We start from the raw sequence: 27,151 nt of genomic DNA, 5'->3' as shown, positions 1-27,151 counted from the left end.
CAAATGAAGGATAAGATGGAAGCCCAATGGGCTTGACTGAGCAAAGTGAATAAGAGAAAAAGTGGCAGGAAAACAAGGACAATTATATATGTGCCACAAGGTATGGTGTCTGACATAGATCAAGAGCTTCATAAATAATAACTCAAAAAAATTTTTAAAAAAATATAAGAATGCCTCTTACTGGAAAGTCCCAGTAACTAAAAGCATCCACAGAACCAACATGCATTGGCAATCGCCAATCACACCAAACACTTTTGCATCTATTAGTTAATGTATTGTACATTTCTTCAAAGGCAGCCATACTTTACGTGAGACTACGCTTCCCCAAAGTGCAGGGCTGCCCCTCCTCAATGCCATTCATGAGGATCCCTTCTCAGTGATGGAGACCTTCTGCCAAGATTCAGCATAAGACTCGTGCCAAGATACATATTTGCCCAATAAGCTGTAATGGTTTAATATATCGAGTTGAAAATTCACCATTTGTATTTACTACGTTATGCGAATTAATCCTGTATTCTGAAACTATCATTAGGGCTGCTTTCAGTATAATTAATCAGCATGGCACATCTTGAAATTATTCTGTATGAAGAGAGTGAAAGCAGCTCAGGCCCCTAGCATTCTGTTGGTAAAGAATTTAATTGCAAGATGTGCTGCTTGTCAAAACAATATAAGTACATCCAAGACAGAGGGTGGGGGACTGTGGGGGAGAAGAGGGGAGAGGAGACTGGATTCCCTCCTTATGTAATTGCCTTTAAACAGAAGACTGAAATGGCAGAGGCTGGCCATGTGTTTTAAGAATTTTCTAATCATACTCTACAACATGTTTATTTAGGGATATCATGTCTCTTCACACACACACCCCAAAATATTCTCCAAAGTTTCTACAACTAATTAAGAAGAAGAAAAAAATAATAATGAGGTCACTACCCATGTTGTCATTTTTAAAAGAAAAACACATTTTAAGTGGAAACTTGGGATGAATAACCTGATGGATTCTTCTATCTCCTGTCCAAGACAAAGTGAAAGAAGATTGCTTGTCACCTCGGATAAACATGAGTTTGAGTAGGCTGTTCCCTCTGCTCAAAACCCTTTCCGACTCTTGTCAGCAAGATTTATAGTTGTCCCTTGGTATCTGTGGGGAATTGGTTCCAAAAATCTCTCCCATGGATGTTCAAGTCCCTATGTAGAAAGAGGTATTTGCATCTAAACTACACATATTCTCCCATATACTTTAAGTAATCTCTAGATTATAACACGTAGTACAGTGTGAATGCTACATAAATAGTTGTTGTACACCAGTATTTAGATAATAATGACAAAAAAAATCTACACATGTTCAATACAGATGCAGACTTTTTTTCCAAAAATTTTCCACCTCTGATTGGTTGAATCTGCAAGTGCAAAACATCTGTATATGAAGGATCAACTGTACTCCTAAGCTGATAGCACTGAGCTTAGACAGTAGCTTCTCTCCCTTCCCACACTTTTTTTTTTCTCTCTCCTGATATCTTGCTTAATTTTCTTCATAGCAATAATTACAATTTCTGGTTATTTGTAATTATTCGTTTTTACATATCTTCATTGTGGCCCCTGATGGAAATTATTCCTAACACATTCCTTTTGTCTTCTTGTGTCACTCAACGAGATGTCAGCAGGCCTCTCTGGGGATGTAGGTGGCCTTGTGACTGACTTCCGGCCAATGGAATGTGAGCAGGTTTGACAAGGACCAATTCTAAGCCAAGGTTTTTAAGATGTTCATGTTCCTCCTTTATGGACCCTTCAGCTGGCTCAGTGAAGACAGAAAGGCTTCAGGGGAGGGAGACATACAAGATCCCAGGTCCCCAGATCACTTGAAGGCCAGATCTACTTATTGAGGCAGGATCAACTGCCATTTACCATTATGTAAGCAAGAAATAACCTTCTATGTGAGCCATTAATATATTCTTTGGTCTAATTATAGCAGCTGGTATTATCCTTAAAAATAGACCCCAACTGAAACAGAGGTTTCATTATGGCAAAGAATTTTTCTTGTTAGTGACAATAGACTTTATAGTATTTCAATACTATAAAGTGCATGTATTCATGCATGCATAAATACATATTACATCTATATTCATACATACTGTTGTCATAGATGAAGCATTTATATATGAATACAGATTTACAAGTGATGGAAAAACTTTGTAGAACAGAGATGATAAATTTGGAAATCTATGCTTTACTTCATAGTCTCCAGGTATCCTGGTATCTACACCATGATGACAAATAGAACCCAATTCTTGTCCCTCCACTCACTATCCTCATTCTGCCAGTCCAAACAAGGAAGGCTATGGATAAGAATTTAAATCTTCACCTTGAATTGTCTGGCTCATGTCGGTTAAAACCCAGACCTGTGATTTTTACACAGTCCACTGACATTAGCATCTTTTTAGTGTCAAGATGAAGAAACAGGCTCGTTGAGTCGTACCAAATTTCTCCCTGTGTCATGGCTGTTTCCATCCCCAACGTCTCCCGCTCTCCTTCCTCTACCCTTCCCCACACCAACCAGAACTGAACGAAGCCTCTATCCAACTGTTGTATTTAAGCCAGTTTGTCGCCCTAATCACAGTCTAGGGATTTCAAAAGAAAACATCCATTATAAATTAAAAAAAAAAAAAAAAGATCATACCAGATTTTCTACAAGGTTTATGCCATAATGCCTTAAAGTATGAACACCGCCGGGCTCTGCGGAAAGTGATTAATTTCTTGAAAACACTCAGGTCACAGTAATTGACATGACCTGTGTAATTAAGCAGTCTCTGTTTACACACCAGAAGCCCAGGCGCTGTGAGGCTGAGTTTGCTTGACAGAATGTCTTTACATGTCAGGGGATCAACAACCTTTCTTCTGTCCTCCTCAGTCACCTACACAGGCCCCTGATTGCTGCTCAGAGGAGACACGTTCTGGCATTGCCATGTGAAGATCAGGCTGGCCTGGGACGCATACAGAATGCGTGGAGAGAAGACAGCCACTTAATAGGCGAGGGAGGGTGTTTTCCATCTGATGTCTGCAGGACTCTTCAATATCACTGGTAAAAGCCACATTGAGATGTAAAGAGTAAACCAGAGGTTTTTTGGTTTTTTGTTTGTTTGTTTTTTTCATGACAAAAAGACAGTCTCTCACTCTCCCTCAAAGGCAATGAGGACACAAAAATATTTGGAATCAGTTTCCCAATTCATGGGCTGTGAGGAAAGTGACGGAAATGGTTTGCCCTGTTCCTAAGAAGCCTTCATCTAGTGTCATCATGACACATCTGTCAGCTGTCAGCTGTGACGGCTGCAGAGAAGGCTACCTCTCCCTCTGTTCTGTCCTGAGACTTGGGACAGCAGAGCACTCTGCAGTGTCTGAGGCTGCTTTGCTCAGGCCTCATGGAGAACTGGCCCAAACCTCCCCAGTGAGGTGAAGCTGGCTGCTGCTGACCTCGGACTCCTGTCTCTAAAGTTCCTTCAGATATAAAGTGACCCATGCTGCAGCTCCCTTCTGGAACAATGTGCAGGCCCTTCCCCTTCTGGGCAACCCCACCCCACCTCTGCTGGGGCTATTTCAATGTCCCTCATACAGATGGTGTCTTGAGGCTCCATTAGGGCAAATGCCCTTTGAAAGCCCCTCTCTATGTTTCCTGGGATCCTGGCATTTAATTGTAGGTATTCCCATGGCTCCTGGGTGAAGCCCATATTGCCCACAGGGATCCTCCTACAACTCTGGAAAATTTCTTTATTGTTCCTAAGCACCAGGTAATATCTGACTGGGTCAGTTGGCCTGGGCTGCACCACCGCCTCACCATTGAGTAGGTTCATAGCTTTTGGCAAACTGCTTAACTGCCCTAAGCCTGCTTCCTCATTTATTAAATGGGAGTAATTCATATTTGCATGTTCTTAACAAGGATACTATGAAGATAATCATAACTCACATAAAATGCTTCACATAGCATCTCTCACAAAATAAGTCCTTAAGAAATGTTATCTTCATCATCATCACTGATGTCCATGAATGTACATTAAGGCGGACACACGGACACAAGTATATGAAGCACACTGAATGTAGGCACTTACATCAGCAGTCATATGTCCCATGCATCATGCAGTTAGGATTGGACCTAATGCAGTGACATGGGGAAGAGAAGCCGGCTTTATATGGATTCAGAAAAATAAAAAAGAAAAATTCAGTTTGGGGCTTATGAACTGAACTCCAACACATATCTGGATAGTTAGATCTGAACCTGGGTGCCAGGTCTCAGAGCCCCTCACTCCGGAGTCCTCACTGCACAAATAGCAGTTAGGAGGCCAGGAGTAGAAAAGATGCTTAGGAGAGCCTGTAACACGTGGAGAGGTCTGGACCCCCCAAAGAAAACCTGGGGATCGCCAGTACTCACAGGAAGGCAAAGAACATCCCTCGGAGGGGGTTGAGAATGGTGAATGATGTCCTAGAATGCAAGGGAAGAGAGATTCCAGAAGGATGGAGTGACCACCACGTGAAATGATGCAGAAGAAGGTAGAAGGAAAGAGTCAAGGAAGAAAAGGGATTCTAGGAAAATGTTGCCTGGATGAGGGATTTTAAAGTTTTGCCTGTCTTGAGGCAATGCGACCATTCTCTGATGGTAGAAATATCACATGTCCACATGTAAAAGACCAAGTGTTACTTTGAGTAAAAATGATAAGTGAAGAAATGTGTCAATGTACAGAGATACAATATAAAATGAGCTGAGATTCATCCTGCCAAAGGTTTCTCTGTCCCCTCCTGGGAGGTAAAGGAGGGGGAGGTAAAGAGAGCAAGTTGAACCTGAGATCCAATAAGGAATTCATCAAGACGGATAGGGAGAGGCTCAGCTCGTCTTCAGCTCAAAAGCTGACTCCAAGGTAGCTGTTCCTAGGAAGAAAGGTCTGTCTAGGGGTTGTTTAGGAATCAGAGGAAAGAGCTTTGCAAGTTTCAAATAAATCAGATTTATCTGAAGGTCAGTGTGGACCTTGCATCAGGCAGATCTCGGAGCTAATCAAAGGATGTATTCTCTGAGACTCTAGCAGGGTCTCCAGAAAGAGCTGGTCAGAAGTCATCACGTATAGGACATTTTGCCTCTCTGTCCCCCACCAGGGTATATTTAGTAACATAAGAAGACATTTTGGTGTTCATACTTGGGGTTGGGGAAGGGGGCTATTCTCTACTGCCGTCTAATAAGTAAAAGCCAGTTACACTGCCAAACATCCCTCGTAGCACAAGACAACCCACTCCCAGCAGAGAACTGTCCAGTCTGAAATGTTACTGTGCCCGGGTTGAGAAACTCTGGACTGCACTAATAATAACGTGTCATTGGTTTATTACAAAGATTTTTCTCCAAAGGCTTACATTTATATTTTATCATTTACAAATTACTTATGTATGCAAACTGTTTTCTTTCTTTTAGATGTAGTGAAATAAGCAGAATCATCCTTCCAACTTCATCTTAAAACTGAGAATATTGAGCCCCTGAAAGATTACAAGAAATTTCCAGAAATATAACTTGTGCCTCCTCATTTCAATAGCCCTTTACTAAGCAAAGAATAACTATTTAATGTGCAAAAATAAGACTTTTTAATCACTCAAAAAGAGTAGACTGAATTGGCTTCGCATCCTGTGAGAAAGATATATTCTTATAACTCAAGGCTTGTAGACATCTCCCTAGCAGGTCCTACAAAGTTCTTTGCAAATGCTCTTTTGGGTCTTCAATGTTACCAAAGTCCATCCAATTCTGCTGCCCTGAGAAGTACAGGAAAGTTGATCTTTGGATTCATGAGCATTATACATGTTTATTAGAATACATTATTTTGAAACTAGATGATATGTAACTATGATGATATGTTCCTAACTCTAGCTCCATCAAAAGAGCTATATGGGGCTTGGGCTGGGGCTCAGTGGCAGAGCATGTGTGAGCCACTAGGTTTGATCCTTAGCATGGCATACAAAAATAAATTTTAAAATAAAGGCATGCTTTCCATCTTCAACTACAAAAACAATTTTTTTTTAATTAAAAAAAATGACTTATATGGCTCACTCAAGACCAAAGCAAAATACAAAACAGCATACCCTAAAACTCAACCTCAAGTAGCAAGACGTAGCAACACATGTAGGGTTTCACCAGCTTAATTGCAAAGCTAATTCCAGCTCAGCACAAAATGTCCTCTGTGTGAACCAGAGGCACCTCAGTTTACTAACAGGGTCAGGAGCTAGCCTGGGAAACATTTTTCTGAGAAACTAGGAATCTTTGGATTCTCTCCATTTATCTGCCAAAACAAAAGGTGGTGAGGCCAAAATGACTCTACAGAAATCCTTCAGAATTTCAGGGAAGAATGCCTTTTATTGTATATGTTCTTAAATGAGACTAATAAGTCTCACCTCCTAAAAACATCATCATGTAGACTAAGAGATATTGACAGATGCAGTCAATGTTCAAAACCCTCCCTTTCTCCCATTAGAGAATGTGTAGCTAAATTTTTCCAAGAGTCTCTCAGAGAGAGTACCTTGCCATCTACATTTAAAGCTGACTAAATGGACATAAGGGCACACTTCAGACATGGTATTATTTCTCTGATGGACTGAATAAGCACACACGATGTATGGGTCATTACTCTGATGAGGAAACTAACATTGAACATGGAAACAAGTTACCCATAAAATCAGATGGAGAGCAACACAAGGGTCTGTAACTTAGCTACTGGAACTGAGGTCCATGGTTCTGACATCACCTGGGAGCCTGTTAGAAACACAGACTTCCAACCCCACCCCAGACCTCAATCAACATTTTAACAAGATCCCCAGAGGGTGCTCAGCAATTTCAAGCCAGAGAAGCACGGTGTCTAGAATTCAGCAACCTTTCTGAAAACCCAAGTACCATGTTGTTTCCTCGTAGTTAACTCATTTATTTTGGCTTCTTTGCCCTTTCATAAATGCAAATTCTGTGAGGTGGTGGCAGATCTGACTGAGGCTTGAGGAGATTTATATCTGCTGGGCAAAGACATTTCTGAAATAGAACTGAGTTATCACCCTTTCTGCTCTAGACACCTAGTTTCTTAGGGGGTCCATTTATAATAGGCAACGGCTGATAACTTTCCAAGTTTGGAAGATAGAAAAGGAAGGAAAAGGGGGCCGTAACTGTAACAAAGAACACTTTACCAGTTTTATTCTTTATTCTTATTTACTGGTTTTCTACTTTTAAGATTTAGGGGAAGAATGTAGCATATCTATGTACTTTCCTGAATCCGTGTGTGTTTTGCATGGAGTCCTAAACCCAGTTCTGAGGGTACCACCATCTGCACCAGAGAACGCAGGTGGAACAGCCCCAATTCTTGGCAGATGAAAACAACTCTAGACTACAGACACCTGGGGACCAAGGGCCCCACCTGCTCTTCACCTCTCCTCTTGGGAGACAGCTAGACTCTGAATCTTCGGCTCTCACCCTCTCCCAATATTCATGTCATTAATAAGATTTAAGAAAGATAAGGTCAACGCACCTGGAATCTCCGCATGTCACGTGGGTTTCCCGCATTCTTTAGGCAATTCTGGTTGCATTTGAGAAAAAATTTCAAGAAGAACCTGTGAAGAAACAAATCATCATGATTAGAATTTCAGTTCTGATACGGGGGGCAAAAAAGTAAGGGAGTTGCTTCTGGGTCGTGTTTTCTATTGATTTTACTCATTTTCTGAAATATTAAGAATGATGTCACAACCAGGATTTTACTTAAGCCCTCAGCTTTTGTTATGGATCTCGGCTGGACCTTCTTGATGAAGGGAACACTCTGGATACTGCCAGCAGATCTCTCAAAAAAAGTGAGTCTCCAAGGAAGTAGTTTCACTCATAGGGGAGAAATTCTTCACCATAATTTAAGAGAGGTTCCAAGAGGATCTAATTGTTGCAGAATTCTCATGGTCCCCGAACACAACATGTAATTTAAACCCTTTAAATTCACAGATGAGGAACAGCAAAGTACGTGCAGGATGAATGCAAGGATATGGTGAACACTTCATCCCAGCATCTCCAATTAAAACGTTCTAATTAGTTGTATCCCGAGGTGGATAGGACTCACATACTGACTGAGCTCCTTTAACTTCTCAAGTATCTCTGAATGTTTTTCTTATACTGCCAGCTGCAGACAAAAGCTATTTGTGATGGACTAAGGAGCTTCCTGACTCCCTGCTACCTCGGTTTCTGAATTGGTTCTATAGTGAAATCCCTGGATTTTACTTGGTAAAATGACCAAAGGGTCTAATTTGGCAAGAAAAAATCCCAGCTCTACTGGCATAAGTATTAATAGCACCTATTTTAATGCTCAGAAACTTCCTGTTATGAGTGATACATTACATGGTCACCCAGTAATTTTCTGAGTTATTTCTTATATAAAACCATCATAGTTGTTAAATTCCATGAAGGCAGCAAGTATTAAAGAATGCACATTCATGTTGGCAACCTACAGGCAAACCCCACTCTCTTCTCTGTTTCAGGTGGAGAAGGATTTTTATAGTCATCTAAGTTCTGCAATCCATTTTACTTTTAGACCTAGATATACCTATGAATTTCAGGACCAAAGATTTTCAAAATATGTCAGAATGCATTAAAATACTGGTCAATTCCATTTTTGAGGAATTCTCTTTTCTTTACATTTTCCCCATTATTACACTGGATTAAAATCCCCACCTTGATCCAAGCAACTTGTGAAGAACTATCACTTCATGATGTCCCCATTTGATTAGCTCAGAGCACAATGTCTATCAACCCCCACCCCCACCCCTGAGGTCTCCATCATAAGTTTACTGCACAAAGAGTCACTGAGTTCAACCAATTTCTGAATACTAATCCAAGAAAAGTCCCAGAGGAACCTCCCTCTTCCCTGGTCCTTCATTTGTTTTTCCATATTTTTTTATTGGTGCATTCTAGTTGTACATAATGTTGGAATTTGTTGTTACACAATTGTCCATGCAATCAGTACAATAATATAATTGGGCCAATATCATCCCCCTTTCCCTTTCCTCCTTCCTTCCCACTCCCTGGTCTTTTAGCATCTGCCAAGATGGAAGTATGGTGTGGGAATAACTCTTCAAAGAGAAACAATGACTTTTTCAACCAAAAGAATAAGATTTTAAAATGCCAACATCATTCTTGAAATGGCTCTTTCAACATTATGAAAACTTTGACAGTCCATCAGTGACAGCATCTCTCCTTCCAGGCTCTCTCCACAGAGGCCCAAACCTATCCACTTTTTATCCAAGACGAATGACTCCGAAAACACAGCTGAAGGCCAGCTATGTGCAAAGAAATCCAACTCTGGACCCCCTTCCCAGTGAAGGGTGACACGGCCACTACCTTGGGTACTCTTTCAAGACTTGGGAAAGTCTGTTCTGTTGAAAGAGGACCTGAGGCCATCTTTTGCACTGTCCCATTCCTCTGAGCTCTCCAAAGTCGATCCTACAGAGCTCATGTGATTTTCATAAATCATTTAATATGGTGACCTGGTGGTAGGGAGTCCCCCATATTACTGGTGCTCCATTCTATACCCAGGGACACCTGAGATGCAAAAACTAGTGGCTTCCTTCAAGTATGGCTAGGTAGAAAGGTATATTTGAAAGGCACCCCAGGCCTTAGAAAAGACAGATGACCATTATATTGACATGACAGTTGGAGTGGGGTGATGGAAAAGCCATGAACTTTAAAAATGCCCTGAATGAAATTCACACCCTGACTCTGCCAGGTGCTTCCAAGCTCAACTTCAACTTTTCTTGTCTATAAAACTGGCATAATAGGGTTTTTATCCCTAGATAATGATAACCTCTAACACATGGGAAGCATGGGGATGGTGGCAATAATGATAACAATGACTTCCATGTAGTGCTGCTTCCCAGGAGCTCAGTACACTGCTAAGAGTTTCAAACACGCTTCCCACTTAATCCTCCTAAACAAAACCTCTGCTATTTTAACATAGAGAAATGAGAAGATAACCAGGAAAGTTAAATAACTGGCTCAAAGGTGAATCAATGTGAATTTAGACAGGGCAGCTCCAGAGCTGTTAAAAGTTCTAGTATTACTAAAACTATCACAGCTCTTAACCATCATGCTACTGGAGTTTTAGTCATAATAGAGGTGGTGCAGTAATGATATTAGTAGCAATTGTACCACTGATAGCAAATGTATGATAATAGCAACAGTACTATTAAGAGTAAATAAGGGTACCACTAAGAGATGATCAGTAGGATTATTGGCATAGCGGCAGAGTGGACATGATATAGGGAGACATCAGTGCCGTTCTCCCTCCACGGGGCCCCCTGCCTGCTTCCCTGAGGTTGGTAATATTTGCTGCCTGTGTGTGTTTAAGCCATTTGAGCCCAGACCCGACAGCCAGCTTCAAGTTGTGTTAGAAGGAGCTGTCAGCACACCCTCTAGCATCTTCAAGTCAGACAACTGCTAGCCACCAAGAGGGGGCCCATCTGGTGCCAAAATGGATTTTTGAAAGACAGGCAAACAGGACACTAGCTCTGCCAGAGAGAAACAGAATCAAGGGAGCAGGGGATCTTCTGCCTCAAAGATGAGCAGGGCAAGGCGCCTGTCAGCAGCCCATCGTTAGCACAAAAGCTATGCCGGGCACACACCAGATCCCCATTACCCGAGGCTGCCCCGCCACTTGGCCTGCTGGCAGAATCCCCTGCCCACCCCCTCCAAAGCGGATCACTTGCTGAAATTGAAGTCTTGACCATCTGTCGTGGGGAAGACACAGCCGTCAACTGGTGCCTGGGGCCTCACACAAGCCCTTATGTGGCAAAGACACACCGAAGGGCCAATTCTTTTGGGGAAAGCCAGTCCTCCCCCAGGGAGAGCCTCAGTAATTCTCTCAAAGTTTTCCCCTAAGTAGAAGCCAAGCGTCTGACCCTTTCGGATCACACTTCCTTAAAGGAACTGAGAAGAGTCAGGAGGAGTTAAAAATATCCTCACCGAGAGACAGAGTTAGACAGGGCACACAAATTTGAGGGATGATTTATTGGGCTAAATGTATAAGGCGTTTAAAACCCAGGGGCACGTGCATATCTGCTGGCCTTCAGAGAGGATCTCAGATTCTAAAGGGGCTCTTAACAAGGTGGAGGTGACTGTAACCCAAAACTTCACTTTTGTCTAAGGAATTGCTGCATTTTGTGTTGTCGGTGTGTTTGATAAAGTGTTGTCAGGAGAAAGAGTGTGACCTCTTCACCCCAATGGTGGAAAACTGACCCACAGTGGGATGAAGACCTTACTGACCCTGTGGAGTTCCAAGGAGTTTCAGAAACCCCAGGACACACAGCCCCACTGGGATCAAACTACTTTTAAATTCAGGTGTTCTTTTTGAGGGGCTCCAGGGGTAGTTTGCAAGAAACCCAATACTTTTTTGTTAACTTTTGATACACGTAACATCATCCTCTGTGCAGTGTGTTATTATTCAAAGAATCTAAATCCCCAGCATCTCACTGAATCCTCACAGAAGTCCTATCAATTAGGCATGCTGGGAATTAGCAAACCCATCTGAAAGGCAAGACAACAAAGACTCAACAAAACTGAGACACGGTCAAAAACTAATCTCCTAGATTACGAACAGGACTAGTCATGGTATAAGTTTTCTGTGAATCACAGGACTTTCTAAGTGACCTTAACCAACACTTAGCCTAATCTCATTTTGCATGAGGAACATAGTGACCAGGGGATGGGACAATGTTCACTAGTTCATAGTGGTTACGAGAGGGAGAACAGTACTCCCCCATCCTGACCTCTAGTTTATGATCTTCTTCAGAGTGATGAGACCTTTTCAGAAGCCCATCCAACGCAAGCTCAACACTTGAGCTCTTGAACTTTTCAGTTCACTTCAATTAAGGAGAGTGACAGTCATAAAACCAAAAGTGACATCGTATTAAAAGTTGTGTTTAGGTTCATCAATCAGACGTAGGACATTAGTCCATCGCTGAACTAAGTGATCCAGACACACAGATTGCAGAACAAAATTTCCTATTCAATGATATATTGGTATCACATTTTACCAGCCAATAGATGGTCAGTATTTCGCTTGAACACTGTATGCTTGCTAGCTTCCATGCAACTAGTAAGGTACTGCAGAGCAAAAGGTAACTCTGGACTCCTTCAAAAGGAGAATTGATCAAATTCACCAGCAGGATCAGACTCATCATTATGATATATAAAATAACAACAACAACAAAAACCCGTATACACAGTGCTTGGTTTGGGACCCAGACAGAATCTAGAACCTCCAGAAAGATAGAAATAGGAGCATTCTATAATAAGAACAAACATGGAGTGTGCTACAATAAGACAAATGGATATGTTTCATCAATTCCTTGAACCTCCGTGGCCTCAATAAAATGTGGCAATAACAGTAGCTCTCCCCTAGGACCACTGGGCAGCTCTCATTATGATCTCAGCTTGACTGCATAACACATTGTGTGACTTGAGACAAATTATTTAATCTCTCTGTGCCTCACTTTTCTCATCTGTAAAATGGGGAAAAGAACAGAACTGACTTTTGAGAAGTTAGTGAGAATTTAAAGGAAATGCAAAAGTTGAGGATGATAATCGTTCCTGGTACAGAGGAAGCAATAATCTTATCACCATTTATCCCCAGAAACTGCACACTGCTGAGCACTTAGACAGGCTGAGATTTCAGAGATGAGAAGTATGATTTGTAAATGTTAAGGTTAAGAAAAGAAGCCAGGCCTCATGTACCTAGTGAGAACTACAGGTTTTGCTGAATGATCTACAAAGAGAAAGAATCGCAATAACGACTACAGCAGCTTTACACATAAAGGAAAGAAGTAGGGGCTTAAATCATGGAGGACTCCAGCTAGTCAGAACTGAAGGGCACACACAGTAAAACTGTCCATTAGGCTCCAGCTTGTATGTCGTTAATTATTATGCAAAGCCCTGCAATGGATCCAGGCTGAGCAGGTTGAGATTTTACCTCCCCCAACCCACTTTCTAAAACATCACGTTTGGTTGTTTGCGGCAGCCCTCGTAATGGCCAGGCGGGAAAGAAAAAGCATTGGGGCACCTCCACCAAGATATAAAACCCCCATTTGCAATCTTAAGACTCCCCGAAAAGTTCCCTGACTTATGCCTGCAGATGGTTATGTGGCAGATGATCCTTCTCAAAGATATTCAGGACACGGAGGCACACTCTGGCCCGATGCAGGAAACAGCTGTGTGGCAACAACTGTGGGTCCCTTCTGGGTGAAGTTCAAGCTGTTCACACACACACCCGCGGGCGAGAGGAAAACGTCTCAGGACTAAGGGGACCTCTGCAGGAGTCTGCAAGGCTGCGCCACCGCCTTGGCTGTGACAAAGCACAGCACAGCTTCATTCCCTGGTCAAGCCTACAGGCCACAGCAACCAAGAGGTCTTTCCATGAGTATAAGGAATCTCCCCAATCGAACGTGTTTAACCAGAATGCACCTATCGCCTCTCCTACCCAGTCCACCACAGCTGCCAGGGACGGTCTCAGAAATGCCACGGCTTCGTCATGGTGGCCCTCAAAGAGGCAGAGCTCCATGAAGAGGCAGGCAGGAGTCCTTTGCCACTACCAAGAAAAACAGTTAGAAAGGCCAAACAGCTAAAAAGAGAAAACACTATTTTCAATGTCAAAGAAAACTTTTTGGCTCCTAGGACACAGAAGGAGTCGGAGAGTACAGTTCATCCATGTGAAACTGATCCCCGGGAGTCTGCCAAAATCCCAGGGATGCCACCAGGGCAGGCTGAGGAGCGGGACCTGTGTAAGCACTGACCTCCTCTCCTTTTCTACACTGAAGTGCACTTCTGACAGGGACCTGTCCCCACAGTTCTGCTTACAAGGTGGGGAAGGGCAGGTCTTGGGGACCTTCTACTCAGATGAAGCAAACTCTGCCCGCAGAGGAAGGTGCCATGATGGCAGGCTGTGGCTCTATCTTGGGGATCCCAGGGGAAGAGCATGTGGTTGCCCCTATTCTTGGCCACTGACTTCAAGAAGTCTACCTTTTCCCTTGGCCAAGGTCTCTCAGATCTTGGGCATTTCTGGAAAGTGTTCTCAGCCTGGAGGGATGAACACGATCAGCTTGAAAAGGATTCATTACCTCAGAGCTCAGAGTTTGGCCCTGTTGAGGGGACATAGTTAGTGGCAAGAGTTTAGAAGAGGAAAAAAAAAAGGTGTTGGAATAGCATAGCAGTGGACTAAAGAATTTAAAAATAGTTTTAAGGAAAAGTACCCAATGCAAATAGTTCTCCTTATGCTAGAAGTCAAATCTGAAAGGTAGAGAAAAGGGTCAGGGTAGTGAGAGAAAACGGAGGAACAGGTAACCTGCAGATGGAGGGAAGTGAAGACATCGCAACTCCTACGAAATGACACAAAGAAGGGAACTCAGAGTGAGGAAGATTTTTAACACTGACCACTGCTTACCTAGCCCACCTGATTTCCCTGGCAATGTCAGATTGGCCAGTAAGTGAGAAGGGATGAGACCTCCCATGCATCCTGAGCATCTCTGTGGCAGAGGAGGCATTGATCTTCGGGGAGAATCGCTAACAAATACTCCCCAATGCCAAGGGTCTCTTGCCAGAATGCATTAGAGTCCACACTGGAGCTGGGCAGACATTTGAACTCAACCTGATAGTTTTATATGCACAGAAATGAGGCAGATCACAAAACCAAGCGTTTGTCTGTCCTTCTTATGGCTGGGGACAGACCACAGACACATTTTTCCTAAACTAATTCCATTACTAGGAAGACAATCCACAAGGAAACACAGAGCAATGAGCTCCTGCAGACCCAGGGACAGGTTCTGAGCACGTCTATCTGAGTTACTGGTACAAATTCTTTCCCTGACTGGAAAAGATACAAGTGCAGGTGAGAACTTTGCCTCAGTGACAATGTCCCACTCGACAAAGCCAAGCATAAAGAGTAAGGCAGGAAAGACCTCTATGCCTTCACTCTGTGTTTATTACAGCAAACGTGAACTAGACCACGTATAAGCCCTGTTCTGAGTGCTTTACACACGTTAATTCATTTACTCCTCCCAACGGCTCTATGAGATTCTATTTCTACTAGGATTTTATACATAATGCTACTGAAAGGTCATGTGATTTGCCCAAGGTTTCTCATCTAGAAACTGGTTAGAGCCAGAGTTTGAATGTAGACAGTTTGGCTCCAAAGGATACATGCATTAAATACATTTCTTAGTTGATTGCATATATATTTATATATATTATGATGGGGATACAGCGCAGTGACCGAAATTTGGCTATAGTAATCATCACCAGAATCATTAAAATTTAGAGCTGAAGCCAACATTAAAATTTCTGGCACTTTCACTGGGATAATCCCAATTATACACTTTAATATCTTTCCATCCTGCTAGACCACTCTCACTCTATTTGTGACCCTCAAATGCATTTTAGCTGTAATGAAGGACCAGCAGATGGGTCTGAAACCACAGCCAAACCAAATATGGAGAATGATGGCCAAAGCAAAACCAGGTGACCTAGGTCTCTTGGGAGGAGTCAGTGAACATCATCTCAAGGATTTAGTTAAACTATATTTAGTGCTGAGTCCCACAGTCAGTACCTTTGAATGTCTTATGCAGACAGAAAGCCACAGGTTGAAAATAAAACACTTTTGTTATCCTTTTCAATACACACGTGTTGACAATTTTGAAACAGATTCATTTAGAAATCTGATGTTCAAATTTCACTGTTCCCTTCTAAAGACGCAAAGGTTTCAATATTAATTTCCCCTGTGGAGGTGACGGATGCCGTAGAAAGATCAAGAAGTTCAAGTGCACAGTAAATGAGGCACGGGGCTTTCCCCAGACTCTCAATTTACTATTCTTTCCAAGTCTTCATAAAAAATAAAGTTCATTGTCATTTATTTATCCGCTGACTCAACCAACAAATCTTCCCAAAGAGCCCAACATGCTCTCAGACTCCCTTAATACCAATTGTATTAAGATCGCAATGACTTTAGTCCAAGTTTTTCACCAAAAGAAAAATAAAAGAGAAGGAAGGTACTTAAATTCAAATTTCCAAGGCAATATTTGACTCTTAGAATGATAGAGTATTTGAATAACTGCCAATATTAATACTAATTAATATTTAAAATATTAATCTGTTGTGGGTGTTCTAGCAAGGGCAAGGTCAGTGAATTCATATCATTTGCTAAAATAAAGAATGCTAGAATAGGAGGAGGACTTAGGATGATCCAGTCAGGTATTCTTAACCTTGATGGTTGACATGGGGTCCTGGGGTCAATAATGCACCCCAGGCACTTTGCCTTATACTTGTCACCTCCAAGCACCCTCCAACCATCCAGGTGTGGCAAAAATGCACTGTTCCATGGGCCCTTCCCAAATGTCCCAGCTAGAATTAATCACTTCCACCTTTGCTGTGACAGCACTTGTCCCACTTGTTCCTCACTCCAAGTTACTTGTGTAATCACCTGCTCCTCTATGACACTACAGCCCACGTGAGAGCCTCTCAGCTCCCACGGCAACTAGTACATCTGTGTACAGAAAGCACTGAAGAAAGAGCTGACTTAAATCAACTATAAATATTAATGGCAGTTAACTTCGAATTATAGCATAAAGATTTTCTTTTCTTCTCATTTTCTTCTATATTTTCTGCATATAGGCATTGCTATAATGACAAAAAAAAAACACAACTTTGTTGTAAAACTTGGTCATCTTTCAGCACAGAACCTAGGGAATGTTGCTCCCATTTTGCAATGGATAAGCTAAAAAAAAAAGTCTCTGAACTCTAAGATTTTCTATTTAATTCAAACAAGGTAAGTTAAGAGCTATCCATCTCACACTCTGTAAATGATAGATCACTTATTAGTTTCATCCATGCATAATTCATAAAAGAGCAGATTTCACACCACTGATGTCCTTAATGTCCTACTTCAAACTTTCTCAACATCAAAGTTTAACATATTTTCTCCAACTTAAACTTATTATTGTTCTTAAAGCATTTGCATATAACCCAAAGAGACAAAAGGCCAACTATCTAATAGAAATGAATATGCCTCTGCAAAATTTTACTGGACATTTTGTTGACTTATTTCAAATCCACTAGCTAAAACTCTTAATGGTTTGCTGTTTCGTCATTCATCCTCCTTCCTTAGGTTATTCATTTATTTATTCAGTCAGACCTTCTTTCAATAAATATTTACTAAACACTGACTATATCCAAGCAAGTGCATGCAGAGACAGCCGGTACCTGCTCTGTACAAGCTCACTAACGTATGGTGTCCTCAGATCATCTTCATCAAAATTTCCTGGGAAATTTGCTCTGACAGAGACAGAATAGGAGACAAGGCTTTCAAGCAATTCTGGTGCATGTTAAAGCTTGAGAACTAATAGTTAATTGACTTCAAATAAATCAACAATAATGTCAGTCCCATGTGATAAGTGAAATGATGGAGTTTTATAAAAGCAAGAGTAAACTATAGAAAAGGGGTGCACCTCTCATTACGGATCACTGAAATTTAGCACAAAAACTTACATCAAATCACTCCTGAGTAAAAAGATAAAATGAAATTCCCTTACCCATCCCTTCACATCACTAAGAAAGAAAAGGGGATCCAAGCTTGCCTGTGAAGGCTGATATTTCACCAATTTTTGCTTCAAGGGGGAAAGAAAGAAAACTCACTTTTCTACAAAGACAAGGGCGGGGAGAGATGGAGGGAAGGAAGAAAGGGGAAAAGAAGAGGAATTAGGTGAGAAAGCTTTTCCTTAGGAAAAAGGTACAGAATCTAAGGATGAAAATTATTTTAAATCATCATCACCGTCTAAAAAATCCCACCCTGTGTGTCTATTCACTTTTCCTAACACACATTCTCTGGTCCCAACCTCAGCCTCTCTCTCCATGTGCTGCCTGTATCACACAGGCTCACACAATATGGGAATGATGAATTTAATTTAAGCAATGGCTTCCATCGGAAAATATCGCTGTATCCCAACACATCACACAAGCTGAGTTCAGATAAAAACAAGTGACTCCTTAATTTGGATTTAAAGCTCAGGACCAGACTTCAAATAAAAATAACCAGCGAGCATTGTGCCCACAGAGCACTGGCAATAATCTCATGAGCTCCCAATTATTCCAGTTCATATTATGGACGATCCAATAAGTCTGTATGTTCTAGTCCATAAAAATATAAGAAGAAATTTATCATTTGAAATCAGAATGCAAAATAGAGCCTGACACTTTATTAGCCACTATTTCTCATGATATCATAAGGATGCTGATGGAAAATGAAACCCAAGCGATATAATAGACGAACAATGACACCATTTAGTCTTCAGAGGGTACTTTGTAGCTCACAGGTCACTCCCTTGCCCTCCCCACAACATGACACTCTTGAACAGCCTCAGTTTGAACCAGAAACATGGGAAACAAAGCTCCAAAAAAGGTTTTACTTTATTGCCAAAAAAAAAAAAAAAAAAAAAAAAGAATGGTCCATCATTTAATAAAATAAAGAATGCTAGAATATCAGGAAGACTTAGAAATATCTAGTCCATGTATTCTTAGCCTAGAGTCCACGGATGGTCAACATGGTGTCCTTGAACCCTCCAACACTGCATGCAAATTTGTGCACACATGTTTTTCTGTGGGATGTCTTCAAGGGTTTCACAAGTCTGTGGAAAGAATTCATGAGTTGACTGCCCAGAATCTTTGGTCTCCTACTTTGGTAACAGTTCTCTATTCTCTTTTCGGAACTTTTCTCTCACTCAAGAATCCTTGCATTTCAGTGGCATGGACTTATGCCACACTTGGACCAGAGAGGTACACTGGGTCAGGGTATCACATGCCCCAGTGAAATGATTGCTTTAGAGATGGGCACATGTCCCAAATTCAGTCAACCAGGCCCAATCTGAGCTAGTCACAGGACCTCTGTTTGAGTAGATTAAAAAGAGATGAGTTTCCTTCTATTGGAGTTGAACTGGAAAGAAGAGAGGCTGAATTGCTGGGAAATTCAATATATTAGAGAGGAATCCATAATAGAATATAACCCGTCCATATCCCAGGGCCATCAGAGAGCAAGTAAACACTGAGAGAGGGGGAAGAGGGGTGGAAGGGAGAGGTCACATCCTACAATGCCCTTCAAGAAAGTTGGGTTGAGATGGAGATGAGGACAAAATGATTACATTGAGAATGCAGCAGGAGAAGAGAGGGTCTCAAAAAATACACATGTAAAAGAGCAAGATTACCCACAAAAATTCTGGCAACTTTCCTACTTTACAACTTCAATGTCCTATGGACTCCTCTCAGGTCACAATCTCATATTCAATATACCTTATCTAAAATATTTAGGACAAGAATTATTTTAGATTTAGATTTTTTCATATTTTGGAATATTTACATATACATATACACATAATGAAGTGTTTCAAAAATAAGACCTAAATCTAAACAAAAAAACATTTACATTTCATAAACAACGTATCAGCCTGAAAGAAATGGCTTTTTTCATAGTTGCTGTTTTTGGTTTTTTGCTTTTTAGTTCAATAGCTTTACCATTGAGCTACATCCCAGTCCTTTTTCAACTTTTTTTTTTTTTACTTTGAGGCAGATTCTTGGTAAGGTGCTTAGCATCTTGCTAAATTGCTGAGGTTGTTCTCTAACCTGTATTACTCCTGCCTCAGTTTCCCAGGTTGCTGGGATCACAGGTGAATGCTACCATGCCTGGCCTAGGTAATTTGATACAATATTTTTAGTGCATCTGTGTGTTGACTGCAACCCATAACCTGAGGTCATATATGGAATCCTGAACTTCTGGCATCATGTTGGTGCTCAAAAAGTTTCAGGTGCTGAAGCATTTCAGGGATTTTCAGACTGGGGATGCTCAACCTGTACACATTCACTCACACACACATTCTTGAATATATTTTTTCATAGAGAATTTACTCTATACTTTCAATATGGTAGAATTTCTTAATGTAGGTGTCTTAAACTCGGTTCCTACTGAACCCAGGAAGATAACACCAATGATTGAGTTAGGCTGCACATAGAACCACAGGCATTACTGAGAACTTACGAACTGAAGAGTAACTTTTCATGGACAAGAACAACTCAGCTCTACTCCAGCCAGCTGACTCCCTGGGGCAACATGGGCCGAGCTGCCAGACCTTCCCATCAGAAGAGAAGCTGGGAATACATATTGCAAAGTGTGAAGTTTGCCGGTTTCCCAAACAACATAAGGGCCAGACAAAATAAATCTGGGAGAGGGATCCGAGTTTGCATCTCCTGTTCTAAATATGGTGCTCAGAGTGGCAGCAAATTGCTGATCTGCAGGGCTAGGACAGGGCCTCTCTGCACCGCTTTTAAATTAAAAAGTAACAAAAGAAGGACCCCTATGGCTCCACTAAATAGGATCCTCTAATTTAAAAAAAGAAAAAAAAAACATTAGTTCTTGCTCCTGAAATAATAAAATGTCTTTGGGGTTTATTTTGTTATTTTTAAGCATCCCGTCACTTGAACCCCAGGTGTTGGCAACCTTGCATTGCTCCCAGACCTGTGGCAGCTGATGTGTTGGGTGAAGGGAAAAGTTGGGCAAAGCATCTGGTCCCAGAGGCAAAAGTGACAGTGCACATTTACCAGCATGAAGCCGTCCACAGACAGTAAATAGAGGCGCGGGGAGAACCTCCAATACCCACCTGTTCACAGCTGGATTTCCCAGGACACTTAATTCAATCAGAAGCTGTAAGTTTTAGGAGCATTTTACAACCAATTAGCCATGTAGGAAACAAAACATCTGACTCAATGCCTTTCTCCCTGCTACTAAGCAGACTGTGGCCTCAAAAGCCAGCCATTTGGAACCCCAAGTGCAAGAAGATATCCAGCCCTAGCACAAGCATGTTTTATCCTTTTTCCATTGGCATGAGAATGACTCCCATTTCCATACAGAACCCCCAATTCACTGAGCGTGTGCCAGGCACTGGACCCTTATAGAAATCACTCCAATGAGCCCTTATCACTGCCCCATAGTTAGGATCTATTAATATCTCCATTTCACAGTTGAATATAGTGAGATGAGAGAAACTCACAAAAGAACCCAAGGTCACACATACTAGAAGTGGAAGAATCAGGATCAAGCCCAGGTCACAGCTCATCACAGAAATCAAAATCTCAATCTAGAGCTCACTCCTGACACTTGGATTGAGCTCAAAGTAAAACCGTGTGATAAGAAGGGACTTTGGTATATGCAGGGATAAACCTCCTTGTACAGAAAACAGGTATTTGTACTTTAGCTAAGCTATTGTCCATAATTCATCACTAAGTCACTAATAATTTTTGAAGGCTATAATTTTTTTTAATTATGCTTCACTTAGATTCTTTTATTTGTTTGATCTTCACAAAACTCCTTGAAGAAAGTGCAAGGGCTGAATGAAGTCAGTCCCATTTGATGGATGAGTCCAGTGAAGCTCTGAAAGGTCAGGTGACAAGGTCACAGCTACCCAGCTGATTAGTGGCAACTCTGCTCCTGATTCCTGAGCACATCTGCCATCCATTGGTGGCTACTCTTTATCTCTATGAACATGTCAACGTCTTCCCCACCTCTGGGTTCTGGAGGGCTCTGGTTCTAGTTCTTTCCCATCCTTCACATCTCCCTTAGCTGATATCTCCCCAGGGATGCCCTCCTGCCTCCCACATCCACGTTCTCCCCCTTGGTCTCCATCACTGCCATTCTCACCCATCTCTAGTACAGTGCTTGGCATTTGCCAGTCAGATATTTACTGAACAAGTGAATAACTGAATGAAACAAGTGAACAAGTGAATAACTTGATGGTTCAAGATTTTCTGAATTTTCTGACTTTGAATGGTGACAACAGGGCTTTCTCCCCTAGCACTTCTGGTCAACTCCTTCATAGAGTAACTCATAAAAATAAACCCTGCCCCAGCAACACATAAGAATGCACCCACTGAAATGAGACCATGGTGGTACATTCCCCTACCCTGTCCCAAACACACACACTTGTTCTTTAATGTCTTTCTTATAGACTCAAGGCTGGATTCTTTTCAGGCAGACCCATACAACATAGCAGCAATAAATAAAATGCTTATAACCGGATGTGGTGGCACACACCAATATAATCCCAGTGACTCAGGAGCTAAGACAGGAGGATTGCAAGTTTGAGCCCAATTTTAGCAACTTAGCAAAACACACACACACACACACACACACACAAATAAATAAATAAATAAGCTAAGGATGTAGCTCATTGACAGAGTACCTGCCTCCCTTGGGTTCAATCCCTAGTACCATATGCAATAAAATGTGTATCAATAAATAGTTTTTCTTCTTAGAACAAATTAGAGTCTTCAAAGTTAAGCAGGAAAGAAGCAACAGATGGATGTGAAAAGCTAAATGGATTTCCTGATTATTCTTCCTTAGTTCTCTATTCTCCCTCTGGGGACCTCCTGCTGATGGCCACCTTGTGTAAAGGAGAGTCTTCTGACTGATTCTGGCAGCCTCCCTCCCCAATCTAAGCCACCAGACATGGTGGGAAAGCACTGCATCTCCTTGAACCAGACAGTGTGTACCTCTGAACCAAGCAAACCAAGCAATCTTCTTTCAGAACCCATTTCCATGAACCCTTGGAGGACCTTGAGTGCTATTTTTAATAAAGAAGACTCTTCCCTTGTAAAGATAATAATGTTGACAAAGTGCTCCCAAAGTGAGCAGTCTGGGAAAATATGGGATTTCACCAGTTTTCCCTTGGACTATGAGATTAAGTTTGTCTGAAGTAATGATGATCCTAGCCAAGAGCACTTGGTGTACCAACTTCCTCCTGATGATATTGGAATTTTCTTTTTTTTTTTTTTTTGAAGGATTGCTCTAAAGTAACCTTGCAGAATTCTTTGCCAAAGTGCTAGGCTTTAGAAAAATAATAATGAGAAAAAGCATAGCTAATGCTTATTGAGTGGTTACTATGTGCCAAGCGCTAGGCTTAATGCTTACTCTATTTTAATTCTCAGGGCAGCCCTACGGTCCCCCATCCACTCACCCACCCTCCACTTCTGCACAGGTTCTCCAGGTTAAAGAACAGCTGAATCATAGTTTAAGAAACTCCCTTACCCACAAAGAGCTTAGGGCAGGGATAAGCAAACTTTGAATGCAGAGTATCGCTAGATAGCCTGCGATCCAAAGGACTAGAGAACTGGATTCTCTGAGAACATGGGTTCTCTTTACCACTGGAAGGTACAGCCATCAACATGCACTTAAAAGATAGCTTACTTCTCTGTCTTTAGTCACTGTGTGGTAAAATCTGCACATAGCCCTGTGCATTTCAAAAATTAAAACAAAATGCAAACTTCCTTCTGTCCCAGAAGCAATCACACCTTTCCTTTGTGATCTGGACCAAACCCACCACCTTCACTGTCCCTCTCTGTCTGGGAACTCTGTGGCAGCCATATCAGGCCTCTCCTTCTCGCCCTGTACATCTTCTTTGCTGTGCCAGTTCTACACCTTTGTGCAGTCTGTGGCTCTCTCTCCTAGCACACTCTCTCTTTGCCTCTCCCTTCTCTTCTCACCTGAAAAAGGACTTGTCAATAAATATTACATACCCCAGGGCACATCCCTGACGCTCCCAAACAAATATCCCCAAACTCCCTCCTCTGTGCATCCACCACAATGAATATGCTGCAAAAAACTCAAGGCTGATATCTCTGTTGTCCCTAAAAACAAGTTCCTGCTCATACACTCTCATAGGTTTCTGTCAAAGTCCCAAACACCAATGTTTCACCAACATTCCAAGGATACTCTTTTTAGTGCTATTAAGTTCTGGACTAGAATCCTGTACCAGGCTATTTATACTCTTTGAATTGCTCACATTTCTTCTCTCACAAACTAAACTGAGGAACAAGCTTAAGTGCTTTGGAGCCTCAGATAAGATGATCCATTCACCAAACATTTTATGACGATGTCAGGCAGCAGTTCTCTCTACCAAACATGAAGAGGGGGGAAATCCACTTAACACTGATTTCTTCCTTTTTGCTAGAAAGCTTTATAAGTTGCTTCTTGGTCTCACCTAGTGGAAGGGTCACTACTTTAGCTGGGATTGTGACAAGCCTCTCCAGAATTAGAGTACTTTATTATCACATTAGTACGGGGAAAAGTCACATAATTAACAGAATTTATCCTCATTTACTCTGTAAAGGCACTAATATTCCATCTCTCTGCCTCTGTTTAATTACTTGCCTGAACACAACTTTTTTTTTTTTCTTTTTCCCCAAGCTGACCCTTCACAGGCTCATCTATGGAAATGTGTTGAAACTTCTTTTCCCCTTCCACTCCATTTAAGTTGTTAGACTGTGTTCATTTGAATAAGCATACAAGGTGCACGAGGGTCTGTCATAGTTCACACAATGCCTTTGAATTAGCAGCCGTGACGGTGTCATGCCTTAGCTGGAGATCCTCTGTTCCTCGTAAGTGATGACAGCCACCAGAATTACTGTTAATTGTAATGTGACACTGGCACTTCACCGGCTGCATCTAGTGGTAAACTAGCATTAGTTCAGGTACAGGAGAAATTCAGAAAGCGAAACACCAGGGCGCTTCAAAAATAGCAGCAGCCCTACTGTCACAAGCTACCTCCTCAGGTGCTGCTTCTGCACACATGCATGCCCAAGACGATGGCAGGAAAGACACACACACACACACACACACACACCAAGTCAAAATAAAGCCACTGTAAGATAGCAATGTTATCATTAAGTGACAGGTCTTGAAAGTGCCAGGTTTGCTCACTCTTTTAGACTGCATTGTGTGGTTTTTTTTTTGTTGTTGTTGTTGTTGTTTTGTTTTGTTTTTTACTTTAGGTAGTAAAGTACAAAGGTCAAAACACTAAGGCTTAACTGACAAACATTTAGCAGAGGATGAATTTGTGCTCTCCTTTTTCTGAAATGCAGCTTTGTTTTAAGTATGCTTCTATGTTTCATGTTGAGAGAACCCACAGCATGACCAGGAAGAGGGGCTGAGAAGAAAGGAAGTGCCTTTGGCTGGAACACACCTGTGGGTCTTGAGGTACCTGGTTCCCTTCTAAAGGAAGGCAAATTCCTCCTGGTGAGGCCAGGGCTGGGGATGGATTGGTGGCAATGTGACAGTGGGTAAAATGGGCAGCTGTCCAGGTTCCTTAGTCCCTGACCTTCAGCAGAGGGCACGGGAGGTCTTTTGGAACACAGGGATGGTCTCAGAGATGTTTCACACTTGCCATTTCTCTTGCTTTTCTTTTTTTTTTTTTTAAATCAATGGGAGAATTAGCTCCACTCTGTTTTTGCTACAAGAGCTGCATCTCAATTGGGATGTGAAAAAATAGCAGATGTCTGTGTCATCCAAGGGACCTACAACAAACGTGTCCCCAGTTGGTACACCTGTGGGCCTGTGTATATAAGAATATAAGTGGAAAATAAGTGCCTTCTCTGACTTCCAAATTTAGCCTAATTGTTCTTTTCTACAGTGCCTTCCTCTGCCTCTCAAAATCCCTCTATCTTCCCAGGTCTAGTTAAGGTTCTTTAAGACTGCCAAGATTTTCCTAAGGTGCTGAAGGTCTGTGAGTGTCTTCTTACGGTATTTACCAAGGTCATTTTATATTTAGGGTGTCTGTGCATGAATCCAATTGCTTCACTTGGCTGTGAACACCTAGAGGGATTACAACCGTTGAGGCTCTGCCTGACTGCAGCAACCGCACTTGGGGTCACTCTTGGCTAAAAGTGAGTGACTAATTCACTTTTTCATCTAAAGCATCATTTCACTTAACCTTCAATCAAACACCTCGTTGTTTCCTGAACGTTTGACATTTCCCACTCCCAGGTCTCTCCATATACTGTGTCTTCTGCTCAGAATATCATCTATCTACTAGAAGGAGGTCAAGTCTGTTCTTCAAGATCAAATCCAAAGCCACCTTGATGGCATTGGCCAAAACAGCACTAGACTCCCGCAACTTTGATTCTACCTCGATCATCTTTTCCAACCTTATTACAACTTACTGGCATTTACGTTTCTTATCTGGCTATTTACACTCCAGGCATCTAAGAGGAGGGAGCTTAGTTTATATAATTCTGTTTCCTGCACAGAGCTTGGTAGAGAGTCTTGTTTGTTCTTCACAGATGGTGAATGAATGGACATTGACTGGATACTTTGAAATTTCCAGAGAAATAAGGCAAATGTTAATGGGCAAACTTCTATGGGATGGCCCATAAACTTCATCTGTGGCCACTACTAATGCTGAAACCATCATAATTACATGGCTGTTGTTCTTTTTATTAAAGGTACCATTTTTGAGTGCTCACTATGAACAAAGTAATTTGCTAAGCAATTTACTAACATCTCATTTGATCCTCACAGCAAACCCTAAGGTGGCACCTACCAAGATAAGCACTATTCATAGTCCATTTAACAAAAGTCATAAATCTAGTACATGAGAAGTTCTGCATTCAAGTCCAGGTCCAAGACCAAAATCCAAGTGCTTGTTCATAACACTGTTTAAATCTAGCTTACCATGACCCAGAAGGTATTCAGAATGTTTGTGAAGGATGGCTTTGCCCCTGCCCTCCTACGCCACCTGACTCTCAAACACACGACTGAGGATCTGGAGTATGAAAGGCCCCCCGCCCAATCCATCACCATGGTGTGGAAAGGAGCCACTCTCTTGATTTTCATTGGCAATGAACTTGACTATCACCCGGGTATAGTTCTGTTCAATGCAACCGAGCTTTTTCAACTTAAAAGGACAAGAAAACTCTCTAAGCCTCTTGTCTCCCCCACTGCCTGCATCTTCCCAGCCCATGTGATCAGCCTGAACTTTAAAGAGGTGTTACTTAAGGCTCTGCACAGTAACAGGTGCCATTTTTGACTGCCTTGTCTTTCCTTCAGTTCCCGTGTTTTCTGCATTTCCATGGTACCTGTGTCTCAGGGCACAAACACCTCAGGACCCTGGCATCATCATCATCATCATCATTACCTAAATTTCCAATGCCCTGCAGAGGTCAGCGCGGGGCCTCTCACCTCCAGCTGTTCTACCATGTCAGTGTCTCTGGGCGAGCAGGACACACATTCCAGAGCTGGGTGGATTAACCTCCAAGATGACACTCAGTTTT

The 27,151-nt window shown here is 41.8% G+C and overlaps 1 protein-coding gene across 8 annotated transcripts in view; it reads right to left on the bottom strand.

Moving 5' to 3' along the window:
* Ebf1 (EBF transcription factor 1) overlaps nucleotides 1-27,151 on the bottom strand; it is a 383,619-nt gene that overhangs the window by 133,381 nt on the left and 223,087 nt on the right. For all 8 annotated transcript variants that reach the window (XM_048816292.1, XM_048816295.1, XM_048816298.1 and 5 more), the window contains one exon: nucleotides 7,521-7,602. In XM_048816292.1, coding sequence (XP_048672249.1) covers nucleotides 7,521-7,602 — 82 coding nt within the window. The remainder of the gene's footprint in view (nucleotides 1-7,520; nucleotides 7,603-27,151) is intronic.

Source organism: Marmota marmota, unplaced genomic scaffold (assembly GCF_001458135.2).
Source record: "Marmota marmota marmota unplaced genomic scaffold, marMar, whole genome shotgun sequence".
Lineage (NCBI taxonomy): Eukaryota > Metazoa > Chordata > Mammalia > Rodentia > Sciuridae > Marmota > Marmota marmota.
This window is presented reverse-complemented; position numbering and strand designations above follow the sequence as displayed.